Consider the following 17,324-nt stretch of genomic DNA (forward strand, 5'->3'; position numbering starts at 1 on the left):
GCAAAAACCCGGAAATACAATCAAACTATTTTTATGAAGCTGCCTGGGATCAGTTGGAAACATGAGGTTCATAACACGCTGTGGTTATTCCCTCAGCTGACATCACTGAGCGTGGATATTGCACATCTGCTGTTTCGTCACCTTTGTTCGTGACCGAGGCAGAGTAGTCTACATCCTGCATTCCATACTGGGATAGTTATGACGCTTGTGACGTGCCCGACGTAACTTCAGCGTGGGCTGGATCCTCGCGTTGCGGTGTCGACGATGTCCAGAAGGCGAAATTAATTTGTGGGAAGCGGAGGAAAGGACAGTCTAGCAGCAACATACCAAAGGTGAGTGTCTGCCTGTTGTCTGTATTATAGCTTTTTACAGTCCTTTTGGTTTATCTCTAATATGAAGATGTAGCTAATTGTCTCTTTTTTCCCCCTGCTGTGAACGTCAGTGCTGTGTGCTGCGATGTCTGATTATATGCTGGGGTGTTAAATGTGAAAAATGTGTCTTAATTGTGATAATTGAGTTAAAGGTGAGGCTAATTCCTTACCAAGTTTACGGTTAAGCATACACCCCAGTTTGTTTTAGCATTCAGGTGTTAGAGGTTGGTTTTGTTCCTGGTAACTGAATACATTTTTTTCGGACACAGCTGTTTTCAGGAAGATGGATTCAAAGGACGACAAGCCAAACGTGTCATGCAGCAGGTGAGAAGTTCCAGTCCAGTCCTGAATTCATGTCCTAACGTTTTTGTTGTGTTCTCTGGCAGATGTATGGCGCTATTTGTTTAAGTACCGGAGCGCACCTATGACACGCGCGCATGCATGCACGTGCACGGTTAAGTTGTGGCACGTTTCGACGGTTATGTAGCCATTGTTGCTACGATGGCAATTAAGGTTACACCCTGGGTTACACTCACAGCAGGTCACTAGCATAAGAAATGATAATCAATGGGGTAAATAGTAAAGAGCTTTTGTTACAGTTCAGTTTATATTCGCCCAGTTTAACCTCCTCACAGTTACTTTCCCAGCTATCATGAACAGGGCTGAGTGCCACTACACACTCATACACACTGTAACTAATAAGTCTTGCACTCCAAGGGAGTTACACGTTCCAAAGTTTACACACGTTATTATTTTCATTTCAAACAATTAACCTCCTTAAACCTGTCCTGAAGGCTTTGTCCAAGTTACTGATTGGTGGAGGAAGCAAGCAGATAAACAAAAGAACAAAACAAGCAAACAACAATAAAGAAAACTAGTCCACCCCGAGCAAACAACAAAAATAGTTCCATGACAAGAGCAGCTAATGGACCACTTATTCTATCTAGGGAAATAAATATTGAAAATCTCAAAAACACTTTATCATACAAATATTGAAATGTAAAATACTATATGGCAAAACTTTAAAACATTTGGTACGTTGATCTTCTTCCCTACAGGGCAACGGGTCTGTAATACAAGAAAACATTAAGTGTCACACAAATTCATACCCGACAGCATAAAACACACACAGAAAACAGTGTTAGACCTACTAGTTGTTCCTGCACTCTTGTCTCCACTGCACACCAGCATGGAATGAGCCTGAACCACCATCACCACTTTTTTTTTTACTCGGGGCCACCTGCCACATTTACATACAATAGTTAGCTATAACTGACCACACAATCAAATGTTAGATCGACTTTTGGAATCAGCCAACCATTAGCTAAGTAGTATTAGACCATACCATGGATGTAGCAGGTTGTAAATAGTGTGGCATTAAAGGGGACCTATTATGCTCACATCCAGATCTATAATTTTATTCTGGGACTTCACTAGAGTAACTTTACATGATCCACTCAAACTGCCTGTTATGCAGCCATCAGTTAAGCCTCTGACTGAAACAGGCAGTATCACTTCAGGAAGCTTGCTTAAGGGCGGCATCTAGCGCTTTTGAGCACCCTGTCATCCTCTTCCCAGTCTGAAAGTAAACTGTAAAACTGAGTAACAAGTAACTAAAACTAAAAAACATAACTTGATTGATTGAAAATGGCAACTTGTCAATGTACATGTTCAAGCCCGAATCCGAAGAGAGTGGACAGCATGAACAGCCGTAGGAACAAAGATTACAGCAGGATGTCTCTGTTCAATAATATTACACCCATTACCTGATAATTGTGTGACATAATGTTGGATTTAGTTTTTTAATCGCAGTCCATACATAAAACCTTTCCGTGGGGAAATGTGCGGAAGTGCCTACTGAAGTGGAAAATGTCTGCTGTAAGGAAATATCACAGCTAATGCTGCTAGTAAAATGTTATTCTACTGTCACCAAACGACGATCTCATAACACCTACTAACTTAATCCAGCATAATGTTTTCATTACATATGAACTTGGAGAGGTCATAAGGTTGTGAAATTTCTACAGGGCACCAACAGACTAAATTAATGGTACTTAAAAGTAATAAAACAGTAATCAAATGTAATAAGTTACATTAGTTTGATGAAGTAATTAAAACAGGTACATGACTTATCACATTTTAAACAGGGTAATTAGTAATCGATAACCTATTAGATTTCAGAAGTAACCTTCCCATCACTGCTTTAATGAAAGCAGGGTTTAGTGCAGGGTTGTTGTATTAGAATGCTTTCGTTTAAGCTCGCCATACTTGATAAACTGGCACCTGAGTAGTAGAAAGTAGCCAAGATGAAAACATTTCACATCAACGTCTATGGGTTTTCAAATGTAATGTTTCGGCTGTGAGTGTCACAAAAGCAATTCCCGCCTCCACTGTACTTGGGTGGCTACAAGAGAGCCCTCAAGAGACAAATGACTCAAACCTTAAAAGATAATACAGAAAGTAACTGCATGCTAGATAAGACTAGAACTGACCCTTTAATATCTGTTCTTTTTCCCCTTTTTAAAGCCGTGTTTGTGTGCACAACCCACACCTGGATACACTGAAAGATGACATCCTCTACCACTTCAGTCTCGGAACAGGAACTCACAACCTACCAGCTATGTTTGGTGATGTCAAAGTAATGATTTTTATGGCACTCATTTGTGGAAAAAAAATCACCTCCATAATCATTAATTTTTTTAGCAAATATTTATGTTTTTCTTGTGTGTGTTTTCTTTTAGTTTGTGTGTGTTGGGGGCAGCCCCTGGAGAATGAAATCATTCACTGAGTACATTGCTGCTGAGCTCAGTATGGAAGACCCCAAATCAGAGTACCCAAATATCTGTGCTGGAACAGACCGCTATGCCATGTACAAAATTGGCCCTGTACTCTCCGTCAGTGTATGTATGAACAAACACCTCAAGATAATTTTATTATTTGTTGTAAACAAATTCTACTCTACTGATACACAACAAATACAGGTCAAATTTTCTGCGTGCTTTGTATCCTCCAATTAAAAAAAACTGTCTGCTTTATTTTCAGCATGGCATGGGCATCCCATCTATTGCCATAATGTTGCATGAGTTAATAAAACTCCTCCATCATGCACGTTGCACAGATGTTACAATTATACGCATTGGGACATCAGGTGGAATTGGTAAGTTTGTTATTTGGAAATATTATTTGTTATGTAAATGCCTTATGATACATCTGATTTCACATTTGTTGCATTATCAAATCACACAGTTAATGTCAGAAGATTACATAAATCTTAGTAAAATACATTTAAACTCAGTTTTGCACTAATCCTGACATTTAATCCTAATAAACACTGCCTGTCTGAGGCCAGTTGGGGTCACAACTTCCTTTTAACAATGTGAAAAGTCAATAATAGTATAGAGAATGATTTATTGTTGGTCTCCTTGCTCAAACACACACACGCTTTCAGTTATGCACACAAATTTTCAATTGAATTGAAGTCAGGGCTTTGTGATGGCCACTCCAATACCTTGCATACTATTTTTTTCTGACATCTTGGCTTTTGATTCTCCCATGATGTCAAGCAAAGAGGCACCAAGTTTGAAGGTAGGCTGTAAAATCAGAAGCTTCTAAAGCAATGACACCATTAGCTGGAATTTTCCAAGCAGTTTCAAGGCACACTCAACTTTGAGTATGTAAACTTCTGACCCACTGGAATTGTGATATAGTGAATTAAAAACAAAACAATCTGTAAACAATTGTTGGAAATTAGTTACCGACTTGATCTCCTTACCATTTGATAACATGAAATCTACGAGGAAATTACGTGATTTGCCTTAGACTCTTTGTGTGGTCACATGTCCTTGCCATGAGATGTGTTAGTTATTGTGGTCATTGATGACAGTTGAGTTCTTGGTTTGTTCATAAAGACACATTTTCTTATTTTGACCACAAGAGGGAGCCCCCCTAAGGGAAGTGTTGTCCGATATGGCTTTTGTAAATAGTTGCTTTTACATAATGTTATTTCTCCAGTTTTTTTTTTTTTTAACTTTTATTTAAGTTAGTCACTGAAATTCTTTATGATGAAGTATGTTATAAATCTTGAATGAAATATCCTATAAATAAGTGGAATAAGTGTTTAGGAATAAGTGTTTAATTTGAAAATGCACATGATGCTGACTCAACTTAATATAGTCTTTATCAGTACATTATGTCATCAGAACATGTATGAGAGATGTGTTTTAATTTATGCTTTCTGTATTTTTAGTCTAGAAATTGTGTATCTCAGTTACCATTCTTGGTTTTTAGGGCTTGATCCTGGCACTGTTGTTGTTACCAAACAGTCTGTGGATGCAACCTTCCTGCCCAAGTTTGAGCAGGTGATCCTGGGGAGGACGGTGGTGCGCAATACTGATCTGGACCAAAGCCTGGCTGAGGAGCTGTTGCAGTGCAGCAAAGAGCTGGACCAGTTTGAGACAGTGATAGGCAACACCATGTGTACACTGGATTTCTATGAAGGTATGTTTTGCTGCATCGATATGTTAATGACTTTGTTCACACACATGTACAATGGTTCAGCTGTAATGTGCATCTATTGCTATCCTCCTGTCTACCTACTCCATCCTCCATCATCAATCACCCAGGGCAAGCCCGTTTGGATGGTGCTTTCTGCTCCTACACTGAGAAGGATAAACAGGACTACCTCAGCAAAGCCAAAGATGCAGGGGTCTGTAATATTGAAATGGAATCATCAGCTTTTGCGGCTATGTGCAAGCTGAGTGGTCTACGAGGTAAGAAAGATGCAATATCAGCATTATGTCATAGCTGGCAATTTTTTCAGTGTCGTAAAATGCACAATTTTGTCTTCAAACGTTACTCAGTTTCCATCATTCATTTGTTGTTGCATAAAGCGGCAGTTGTTTGCGTGACGTTACTGGATCGGCTGAAGGGGGATCAGCTGAGCAGCTCTCACGAACTTCTTCACAGTTACGGACAACGTCCTCAGATACTGGTTGGCTACTATATTCAGAAGCAGCTGAAAGCAAAAGCAGCAGGTAAATAAGAGTAAAAGTCATACACTGTTACACTGGGATTTTCTCTTGACACTGAAAACATAATGCAAAGCAATAACTGAGCTTTAAACATTTTTTGTATACATGTATTCCTGCTCACCAGTAGCCATACCTTAAATGTGTACAGAATAATCACTGAATTTTTAAATTATGCACTGCCTTCTGCCTAATTCTGCTAATCCTATCATCCATGTCACCATGACAATAAAATGTCAAGGACTGAGTTTCAATTTAGCTTTCTCTTGTATTTTTCTTTAACCATTTAACTCAGCTTTGAATGTAACATAGAAGCCTATGGTGATCAAATGTCTTATGGCTGCCTCTGTTTTATACAGCATATAAAGTTCCTTATCTGTAAAACTTGAACCAGAATCACCATACTCTCATTATTGAAATGTTCCTTGTTTCATTCATGCTCACAAAATACCCATGACATAAGTGTGTCCTTGTGATGTCATTGGTTGTTGCAAAACTCTACAAACATGTATATGGAGTATTTTTTTTATGCAGAATGTATTTTAGGTTGTTTTTTTAAGATTAGATTTCCGTAATGTTTGTAGAAGTTTTATTCAGAACCTAGAAACTGTAACAATTCCACTCAATGTCTAATAAAGCCTCATGCCATCTGAAATTGTTTCGCTCTGACATGTTTGAAGCTGGAGGATTTTCTGCTGTATGAGCTGTTTGTAATTGTAGATCTGATGAAGCCCACTATAATGAGGACCAGCATCCTTAATGAAAATGAAGTTCCTGATGATCTATACGGAATCATTCATTTGGCTGATAAACATTTACCATCTGTCTTTAGATCAGCTAATTTGATTAACCTTTTTAGTTTTAATACAGATATTTCAATCACATTATTATAGGTCTGGATACAACAAATATGGCAATACATTATTAGGCAAGTAAACCTACTCCAAGTCAAATTAAATCAAATAATAATTAATAATAGTTCAATACTTTTCATTAACTACTTCATCAGATCTCCTCGTTGTAGCTGTCTGTCATCCCTTTACACTCTATAAATCTCGTCACACCCAATCTGCATGAGACGCCATCAAGAATACCTTCTATAGGAGCTTTCTTGCTGGGCGAACAATTAAGTACATACTGTACACAGATTTAGCTCACTTTATATGCATGACATATTTAAAAAGTGCTCTGTTGTAAATAAAATATTTATTTAATATTTGTAAACTTTGCTGTTCTATTTTTCTAATGATGTTAGTAAAAGCATTCACATAAGGAGATTCTCTTTTTTATTAAACTAGTAGACTATGTGGCGTGAGTGATTACCTGTTTTTGTGTCTCTGTATATTATGCCCTCACTGCTTCCCCAACGCAACTAGACTCCCCAGTAAAGACTTGCAAGAGTCTGGCTTCCTTTAAAGATGTTTACTTGTTCCTCAATGGCAGATTGAAAACTGGAACAGATAATACATTCTACATTTGATGGATACTGATTGACACTTGAGGCCCTAAATTTAACCACAATAAAATACGCCACCTAATGATTCTGCTTTGGGATACTTCAGTTTTTGTTTTTAATTTTTAAAACCACATTAAATAATGTGACAGAATTTGTACCAAAAAAAATCAATCATCTGTAAAAACAAAGGGTCATAATAACATCTTTAGAAATAAGTGTTAGCCTAAATTTCATTTACTTTTAACACACAAGCTCAATTATGTTCATCAACTACAATTGTACAATTGTCTGAGCCCCAAATGCACTGGTGGACCTGTAAAAATTCACTGAAGGATACTGTTCCTTAGCTAGAGCTGAGAAAGTTAGGACTATGAACAGGTTTTCTAGGCAGGTCTCAGCATGCTCTGTCTGTGTCTTTTGTTTTTATACATTTTAAGTAGTAGTAATAGTTATATGTTTGTCAAAGGCCTGTTGCCTGCATTTGACATTTTGTTTGTGCATCACCGGTGTCAGCTCAGTAAAATATGAACATTGTCTAGTAGTGACTTGAAGTGTTTTTATTAGTATGAACTTCTTTGTGATTATTTAAATTTACATATTTATCCAACGTTTTGATTTTTTAGATGGAATAACACAATAATGGAATAACATTTAAACAAACTGGGGTGTATGTGTTTGTATTTTTATCATTGTTTAAAGATTGAGGCAGCCAGCAGTTGACTGTTACATGAGTAACAAAGCTAAAAAAAAAAATTAAGAAAAAGAAGTAAGGGGAAAATAAGAATACTGAACACAGAACTGAATCATGTGAAATGCTGCTTTAATATCTCTTTTACATGCTCGAAGAATACTTACACACTACAGTTATTAGCAAGTCTTTTCTTTTACTAAAAGTTTTATACACTTGACCCCACCCTTTGGCATAGATACAGGAACTAAACTAAACCAAATATTGCCCAACAGATCCCTCCTACCAGACCACTGCTGCCCAAAAACAACTGACACTCACATTCACAGTCATCAGCAAATTTGTTCTGTTCAACATGAGGAAAAGTCCCTGCCAAAACTTTCTTGGCTCATAAATATCAGTAAACACTCCTTATCAGATGTTTCCCCTATCAAAGTCTACTTCCAGCCACAGCTAATATGTGAGATATTGAAATCAGTACATAATAAAAACACTTAATCATAATATTCCACAAATTCTAGAAATGCTTGCTACTCCTTGATTCAGTAGTAATATGCTAACAAAATAAGCTGATGCAGATCTGCCCTCAATCACCATAAAAAAAAAAAATAAATAAAAAAATAACATATCCGTGCCAGTTTTGGTCCATTGTGCCAAAGGACACTGGTCGAAGTCTAAAGTGTGGCTATACAGGCGCCCCATGTGTAGAGGCTACAGTCCTCGCTGCAGTCGGCCCTGGTTCGAATCCCGCATCGGACGGCCTTTCACTGCATGTCATTCCCCCTCTCTCTGCCTCCCCGTTTCCTGTCACTCTCCACTGTGCTGTCCATTAAAGGCATAAAAGCCCCAAAAAATATACTTTAAAGTGTGGCTATATGTCTGAAGTGACCGCTGAACTGATCTGCTGATCTGTTTGAGAGTGACACAAGATCTGACCAGCACAAAGGAGACCCGAACATTCCCCTGCTGTTCCTGCTGGACTAAGACTTTGGCCCTGGTGGAAAAGGGGATTATATATCCAATAGGATCATACTGGCCCACAAGAATGCAATAGATGTTGCGCATCGACACATCTTGGAGGCGGGATGGGCTGTGAAGGTACTGAAGGGTGTCTGGTGAACAATGCCAGGTTAATCCAAGGGCATGGTCTTTAGGGTCTATTGGGACTCTTGAGTTCCTCAACTCTGTTGGAAGGTGGCCAACCACTGAAGCAACATTACCGCCCCACTGTCTTATTTCAAAACCACCTGATGCCAGCAGTTCTCCCAACTTGTGCACCCAGAGTCTGGCTTCCTGTGGGGAGGATGTGCTCAGCAGGCAATTATCAACAAAGAAGTTTTTCTGCACGGCGTGATGAAAACTGACCCCTTGTTCACTGCGGTTGAGCACGTGCCTCTGCAAGGCAAAGGTGGCGCAGCAGGGACTGCATACGTCGTTCCAAATGGGAGGACACACCATTCATAAACCTACGGTGGCTTCTCTTAGAGGAGATCTCGCCACACGAGCTGCAGTAGGGGTTGACCGCTGGAGAGTGGACAGACTTGGTGCAACATCTGTTTTATATCTCAACTGATAGCCACAGGATGTTTCCAAAAATGAACAAGAACTCCTAAGAGTGGGGATCCTAATGTGGATCCTGGCAACAGATAGTTCAGTCCATCATAACTAAAGAGCAGTGAAACACAATTCTGTCTTTCAAGTTCGAACTGTAGCTGGGACTCCTGGTGGGCTGAGGCGTACTGGCTCGTTGGGAATGATCAGGTCTGGGTGATCTGAGCCAATGACCAGTCTGTGACAGACCTTGTGAAAAAAAGGTATTGGCAGTGTGCAGCTCCACCACACTATCATCCAAAGCCCACTTATCTCCTGCTCGAACGGGGAGCGATTTCTCCAGGGTCTCAGTTTCCTTTACAGCAAGCTGGTGGGTCCACCTTTACCTTCTGTCCAGAGCCTGTAATACATTGGTATAAGGGGTGGACTCAGCATGGGGAAGGAGAAGCTGTTAGGTGTTTGGGGCCTTTGCATGCTTCAGCAGTATTGCATACCTATACTGTTCTGTGGTGGAATTTTTTTTTTGCTGTCACACTTTTTTCATTTTCAGTTTCATTTTGAGTTTTACTGCAAGTGGGTGGAACCTTTACACAGAGTTCATGTATCAGACTGTGAACCGCTTCCTCTTATCTCAACGAAACTTTTGCAGATTCCCTTTTAATTTGTTAAAAAAAGCACTTCCATATATAGTATAAACAAGAACATTATTTTATAGCACTGCTGATCATAGACTTTTAACTGCTGATCATAGTGTTTTTCCACATCACTTTTGAGCATTTAAATGCTCACTCAAAATCAGAAAAAACATGACTCAATCAAGGAAACTTTAAGTTAAGAAATAAAAGGGAAGACTGGCATCATAACAACACATATGAAAAATCAAATTAATAAATGCCTGTAAATGATATCGCTAAATACTGTTTTTATGCTAGGTGCTAGCTGAGCAAGCTCATAAAATCAACCTTAAACTTCAATATCAAAAAAGAATAACATTTTTGTGATACTTTTGTTCATACACACACTGATGGAGAGTACAGGGCCAACTTTGTACATGACATAGCAATCTATGTCAGCACAAATATTTGAGTACTCTGATTTGGGGTCTTCAATACTGAGCTCAGCAGCAATGTACTCTGAATGATTTCATTCTCCAGGGGCTGCCCCCAACACACACACAAACTAAAAGAAAACCCACACAAGAAAAACATAACATATGTATAAATGTATAAATAAAAATGTTAAAATTACATTCTTATTTACTTTGCCACATTAAAATCAATCACCCTTACAGGACTAAAGCTTTCTGTATACTTGACAGTTAAACCGAACAGGGTTGTATCAAATCATTAACAGGTTATAAAACAATGTCTTGACTTTCAGGGAGAAGGTTAATGTTCTCTTATTCTGACACAGTCAGTAGTTTTCTCATTTAAAAATTAACCAAAGAACATAATGCGAGGAGAGCTTATAGAAAACGTATGTTCTCAAATAAATATTTTATGACACGCATTCAGAATTTGACCTGAACTTCTCACCTGCAGCATGACACAGTTGGTTTGTTGTCCTTTGAAACGATCATCATTAAAAGTAGATAACAGCTGTGAATTTTATTGAGTGACCAGGATCAAAACCAACCTCTAACAACACCTGAACGTTAAAACCAACTGTGGTGTGTGCTTAATCTTACTTGCCAGATGGGCTGGGTGAGTTGTTGCTGGCTGGTGACAGGGTCGATTAACACAATCATTTTATAAAGAGATCATGGACGCTGTCACGTGAAGTTCTGTAAATAAACTCTACTACTACTCTGATGACTTTTATTCAACATCAACTCCACATGAGCATTAGGCTATTGGGGCCAGTAGCTCAATTTGAAAAGAAAAAAAATGATAAAGAGGGCGAGAGACAGAGAGGGAGAGAGAGATATGGCTATGTGTGGTAATCAGCCCAGTGGAACATGCCGTGTGGCCCTCCGTGGTTCTCCCTTACGTCTGTCGCCTCAGCAAACTACATTCATTGTTTGTCCGCCTGCTTACAGTTTGTGTGTATCTTATAATAGTTTTAACATTGAGACAGCCAGCAGTTGACTGCTGCTGATTGGTTTTACATGAAACACACAGAACAAGAAACTGGCTTGTGATAAAATCTGCTTTAATGCTTTGTAAAGAGAGAATTCTGAACCCAGAGCTGATTCGGGTGAAATGCTGCTTTAATATCTCTTTTACATGCACGGAGGATAGTTACACAGAACACCAAATATTGCCAAGCAGACCTCTCTTACCAGAGCACTCGCTCCAAAAATGTTTCCTAAGAAATGAGGGTCACATGTCATTGACATTAGCACATTCATCGTGTTATGAAGCAATGTCCCTGCCAAAACTTTCTTGGCTTAGTAAATACTTCCTACCAGATGTTTCCCTATCAAAACCTACTAAGTCAAATTTTGAAATCGGTACAGGGAGAAGTAGCAGAGCAGCAGAGAGGGTTAAAGGACACAGAGATGAAAAATAGGAGGAGGGAGAGTAGGAATAAACAATCATAAGCCCTCCTAGGACCTGAAGATTGTTTGCAGTTTGCAGTGTTTTTGCACAGAAACGGCACAGGCCCTGTACCCTGAAGGTCTTTTCAGTAACACTTACATCCATGAGCTCAGGTAATTTGAATTGATTATTAGGCTATTAAAGGACCAGGAAGTATTGTTCTATCCCTCCTATTGGGTTTGGGTCAAATTTTACCCTTTTGTCAAATTTAGTCACCACACACACACACAAACACACACACACACACATACACACACACACACACACACACACACACACACGCTGCACACGCTGCACGCGCCCTGCCTGAGATGACACTTGTTGAGCACCCTTTAATACAAACTCTTTTCGAGCACAATGGGAGTGATATACAGCGGGGAAGTACTTGCAACAACTGTGATATGAATGCAGATAAAGAAATAAATAATTAATTCGAACGGTATGACCATGAAACGGAACCCTCATAAAGTCTTAAATTTAAATTGGTGAACGTGGCGGACGTCACTTCATGGTGGGCTGGATCCTCGCGGGTTTTTGTCAACGTCAGTTGTACAGAAAGTGAAATTATTTTGTGTGCAGCGGAGTAGCGGCAGTCCAACACTAACTTTTCAAAGGTGAGTATCCGTCTATTGTGTTTGTTGTAGCTTTTTTTTTTATATAGTCCTTTTGGTTTCTCTTGAAGGGGAAGATTCAAGATTCAAGATTTAATATTTTTTTACAATTTCAACAATCGAGCTAATTGCCTCTTTTTTCCCTTGCTGAGAACGATAAAATGCTGTGTGCTGCAATGTCTGAGTATATGACGGAATGTTGAATATGAAACTATGTCTTAATTGTGCTAATGAGTTTTACGTGAGGCTAATTCCTCACCACATGTAAGGTTAAGCATACAGTCTAGTTTGTTCAGGTGTATTAAGAATTTGATTTGATCCTGGTGACTGAATAAAATTTGTTAAGACACAACTGTTTTCTATGGTTTTCAGGAACATTGATTTAAAAGACAACAAGCCAAAGATGTCCTGCAGCAGGTGAGAGGTTCTAGTCCAGTGCCAATTTCATGTCTATTTGTTTAAAAACTTCAGTGTTGATATAGGCTTTCCTCAAATTATGTTCTTTTTTTTAAAACGAGGAAACTATTGTACTGGATGTGTCAGGATATTGGGTGATACATTTTTTTCCTCAGGATCGGACATTTTTTATAGCCTACAAACATAATGCAACTTGATTCAGTTAAGCTGTCAAAAAAACAAACAATGCTGGTCCTTGAACATAAAAATGATAACCTTCATGAAGGAAAGATTTGTTTGAACGCAAGGGTGTAGGTTTGGGCTCAACATTGGTGGGGACACAATAGCCCCTCCAAAACAATGGTTTTAACATATGATCTTTATTTATCTGTTTTATATTTAAATAAAAAACTATGCACGGTAACAGATGAAGGATTGAAAGAAAGTAAACTTTAGGAAATTACTTGTTACGGGAATAGAGGAAAAACATACAATATTTTTTTCCATCTTTGCATCCAACATCAACATTTTTATGTTCATTAGGCCAGCCAGTGTTATTGTCAGCACTCAAATATTGGTAGGGACAATTCTGTCCTCTCAAAATATTGGCATAGGTCCATATGCAAACCTATGCCCTTGGTTGAACGGACCTAGCCTGGTTTCAGACCCCTACATCACCGCCCAGATCTCTGATTTCTTTAGCGAATGAATGACGCGAAGTGGAAATTTAATCCGATTATCAGACTAGAACTGACCCTTTTAATATCTGTTCTTTTTCCCCCTTTAAGACCTGTTCATGTGGACAACCCACACCTGAATACACTGAAAGATGACGTCCTCTACCACTTTGGTCTTGGAACAGGAACTCATGACCTACCAGCTATGTTTGGTGATGTCAAAGTAACGATTTTTATGGCACTCATTTGTGGAAAGAAATCACCTCCATAATCATTTTTTTTTGTAAATATTTATGTTTTTCTTGTGTGTGTTTTCTTTTAGTTTGTGTGTGTTGGGGGCAGCCCAACAAGAATGAAAGCATTCATTGAGTACATTGCTGGTGTGCTCGGTATGGAAGACCCTAAATCGGAGTACCCAAATATCTGTGCTGGAACAGACCGCTATGTCATGTACAAAATTGGCCCTGTACTCTCCGTCAATGTATGTGAGAACAAAAATCGAGATAATTTTATTATTTTTTGTAAAGAAATCCTATACTACTGATACAAAGCAAATACAGGACAAATTTCTGCGTGCTTTGTGTCCTCCAACATAAATTTTATTATTAATTTTATAAGTTTATTTTCAGCATGGCATGGGCGTTTCATCTATTGCCATAATGTTGCATGAGTTAATAAAACTCCTCCATCATGCACGTTGCACAGATGTTACAGTTATACGCATTGGGACATCAGGTGGAATTGGTAAGCTTGTTATTTATGTTATGTATTTATGTTTTGTTACCTTGTAATACATCTGATTACACATTTGTTGCATTAACAAATCATAAATACTGCTACCACTCCAAAGATGCTAGTTTACTTGATTTGCCTTAGACCTCCTGTGTGGTCACATGTCCTTGCCATGGGATGGGTTAGTTAGTGTGGTCAGTTGATAGCTGAGTGCTTGGTTTTGTCCATAAATAAACATTTTCTTAACACAAGAGGGAGCCAAAATTCCCTTAGACCTTAGGGCAGTGTCATCCAATATGGCTTTTTGTAAATAGTTGCTATTACATAATGTTATTTCTCCAGTTTTGTGAATGAAAGAAAACTGATATTTTTGTTTTTAACTTTTATTTAAGTAAGTTACTGAAATCCTTTGCCAACCATAAAATCTTTTAAATATGCTATAAACCTGGGGTCCGCTGTTAAAGCTTTGAATTTACAGCCCAGATATACAGTATATCTACCAGCATGGCTAAAGGGTTTATGATACTAAACTTAAGATATGTTATCTGAGATAACTTAAGAGGTTTATGAATTCATTTGGCTGTGTGTCATTTGAAAATGAACACGACGCTTAATCAACTTACTACCATTCTTGGTTTTTAGGGCTTGAGCCTGGCACTGTCGTTGTTACCAAACAGCCTCTGGATGACACCTTCCAACCCAGGTATGCGCAGGTGATCCTGGGGAAGACGGTGGTGCGCAATACTGATCTGGACCAAAGCCTGGCTGCGGAGCTGTTGCAGTGCAGCAAAGAGCTGAACCAGTTTCAGACAGTGATAGGCAACACCATGTGTACACTGGATTTCTATGAAGGTATGTTTTGCTGCATTGATATTTTAAGGACATTGTTCACACACATACAAACGTATGTACGTACAATGGTTCAGCTGTAATGTGCATCTCTTGCTATCCTCCTGTCTACCTTCTCCATCCGATCAATCACCCAGGGCAAGCCCGTTTGGATGGTGCTTTCTGCCACTATACTGAGAAGGATAAACAGGACTACCTCAGCAAAGTCAAAGACGCAGAAATCTGCAACATTGAAATGGAGTCAACAGTTTTTGCGGCTATGTGCAAGATGAGTGGTCTACGAGGTAAGAAAGATGCAATATCAGATTATATTATAGCTGGCTTTATTTTCAGTGTTGTAAAATGCAGAATTTTGTTTTCAAGCTTTGCTCAATTTCCATCATTCATTTCTTGTTGCATAAAGCGGCAGTGGTTTGCGTGACGTTACTGGATCGGCTGAAGGGGGATCAGCTCACCAGCTCTCATGAATGTCTTGTCAGTTACGGAGAACGTCCTCAGATACTGGTTGGCTACTATATTAAGAAGCAGCTGAAAGCCAAAGCAACAGCTAAATAAGAGTAAAACTCATATACTGGTTTGCAGACTACATCAAATTCTGGGCATCTCTTGACGTATGGATGCACTCCTGCTCAGCATTAGCTTGCCTTCAATGTATACAGAATAATCACTCAATTTTGAAATTATGCACTTCCTTCTGTTTATCCTTTGATAAACATCAGTCATGACAATAAACCATCATGGACTGAGTTTCACTTTTGTATTCTTTTGTATTTTTCTAAAACCATTTAACTGAGCCTTGAATGTAATATAAAAGCATGGTCATCAAATATTCTTTTTTAAGGCTCCCTCTTTATCTGTAAAGCTTGAACCAGAATCACCATACTCTCATTATTGAAATGTTCCTTGTTTCATTAATGCTCACAAAATAAATCCGTCATTGCTAAATGTGTGTTGTTGTGATGTCATTAGTTGTTGTGCAACTTTGCAAACATGTATATGTATTTCAGAATCAAAAAACGAACAAATTGTCACTCATTTTGAGGGAAGGAATTCAACTTGATGTTTTTTGTTCTGTCTTCGTGTTAAAGTAGCACAAATTCACAACGCACTGCTGTTAGTTCTTGGTGAAAGCACTTGAACATTTTTCAAGCTGCTGGATTTTTGCAGGATTTGCTGTTTGTAATTGTAGATCTGATGAAGTCCAGTATAATGAAGACCAACATCCTGTCTCAAATCTGACAATGCATATCAGAGCAAAAATCAAAGGATGAGGAAATAGGAAAAGTCTGCAGAGCTCAGAGACAAGATTGTATTTAGGCACAGATCTGGGGAGGGCAAGAGAAAAAAATCTGCTGCATTGAAGGTTCCCAAGTGCACAGTGGCCTCCATAAATCTTAAATGAAGTGTGGAACAACCAGGACTCTTCCTAGAGCTAGCCACTCAGCTAAACTGAGCAATCAGGAGAGAAAGGCCTTGGTAAGAGGTGACCAAGAACCTGAAGGTCACTCTGGCTCAGCCCCAGAGATCCTGTGTGGAGATGAGAGAAACTTCCAGAAGGGCAGCCATCACTGCAGCACTCCCCTGCACTGGGCTTTGTGGCTGAGTGGCCAGACGAAAGCCTCTCAGAAAGTTTCCAAAAAAGCCCCTACAGACTCTTAGACTGTGAGAAACAAGATTCACTGTTCTGATGAAAGCAAGATTGAACTGTTTGGCCTCATTTCTTAGCATCAAGAGGAAACCAGACATGATGCTTGGACACAGTCCTTCCTCCTAATGGCTTGGTGTTTGCTCTGAAATCCATTGTCTGCTGTCAGACCTTATATAGACAGGTGTTTCCAAATCATGTCCGATCAATTGAATTGACCGCAGGTGACTGCAATAAAGGTGTAGAAACATCTTGAAGAGGATTCAAAAAAATCGGAGGAACCTGAGCTACATTTCAATCGCCATTGAAAATGGTCTGAATACTTATGTCAATGTGATATTTCAGTTTTTAAAATCTGATTTCTTTTTGTAATTGTGGGGTGTGGAGTGTAGATTGATGATATATATATATATATATATATTAGCATGAGGCTGCAGTATAACAAACTGAAAAAATGGGGGAACACCTTCCTATAACTAATATAATTTCTCATGTCACTCAAAAACATTTCCTATCTGTCCTTAAATCAGCCATCTTATGTGAACCTTTTCAGTTTTATTACATTTCAATAAGTGAATAATATACAACGGTTATTTTGGATTGCCTTTGTCAAAGTAAGAACAGTACTATGTCGGCCAATAATGGCGTTAGATGATGCACCCAAGTGTCAAGATTAAGTTGGACAGTCTGACTAATAGCAAATGTCATTTCTATTATTTTTTGAGTAGGCGTCAGTAGTCACAGTTTACTGAAGATATTTTACTCTGGAAAGTAGTCTGAA

General features: G+C 38.8%; 2 protein-coding genes and 1 long non-coding RNA gene across 3 annotated transcripts; 2 read left to right on the top strand and 1 right to left on the bottom strand.

Annotated features, from left to right (window-relative positions):
- The first annotated feature begins 200 nt into the window (after window positions 1–200).
- On the top strand, window positions 201–6,053 carry LOC111652734 (uridine phosphorylase 1-like). Its single transcript, XM_023403079.2, has 8 exons — window positions 201–332; window positions 641–695; window positions 2,898–3,009; window positions 3,113–3,271; window positions 3,414–3,528; window positions 4,659–4,868; window positions 4,994–5,140; window positions 5,261–6,053. The coding sequence occupies exons 2-8, from the start codon at window positions 655–657 to the stop codon at window positions 5,410–5,412; spliced, it is 936 nt and encodes a 311-aa protein (XP_023258847.1). The 5' UTR covers window positions 201–332; window positions 641–654; the 3' UTR covers window positions 5,413–6,053.
- Window positions 6,054–7,657: 1,604 nt separating this feature from the next.
- LOC147819314 (uncharacterized) lies at window positions 7,658–11,789 on the bottom strand. Its single transcript, XR_015437048.1, has 2 exons — window positions 10,629–11,789; window positions 7,658–9,493 (listed from the first exon to the last, which is right to left on the bottom strand). It is a non-coding gene; the product is annotated as an uncharacterized LOC147819314 (long non-coding RNA).
- Window positions 11,790–12,111: 322 nt separating this feature from the next.
- Window positions 12,112–15,843, top strand: LOC111652744 (uridine phosphorylase 1-like). Its single transcript, XM_023403093.2, has 8 exons — window positions 12,112–12,247; window positions 12,617–12,661; window positions 13,429–13,540; window positions 13,640–13,798; window positions 13,947–14,061; window positions 14,692–14,901; window positions 15,036–15,182; window positions 15,302–15,843. Exons 2-8 carry the CDS (start codon window positions 12,648–12,650, stop codon window positions 15,451–15,453), a joined length of 909 nt encoding a protein of 302 aa, XP_023258861.1. The 5' UTR covers window positions 12,112–12,247; window positions 12,617–12,647; the 3' UTR covers window positions 15,454–15,843.
- Window positions 15,844–17,324: the final 1,481 nt, after the last annotated feature.

Source organism: Seriola lalandi, unplaced genomic scaffold (genome assembly GCF_002814215.2).
Source record: "Seriola lalandi dorsalis isolate HSWRI2012SDOR001 ecotype SW California unplaced genomic scaffold, Sedor1 jcf7180002054062, whole genome shotgun sequence".
Classification (NCBI taxonomy): domain Eukaryota; kingdom Metazoa; phylum Chordata; class Actinopteri; order Carangiformes; family Carangidae; genus Seriola; species Seriola lalandi.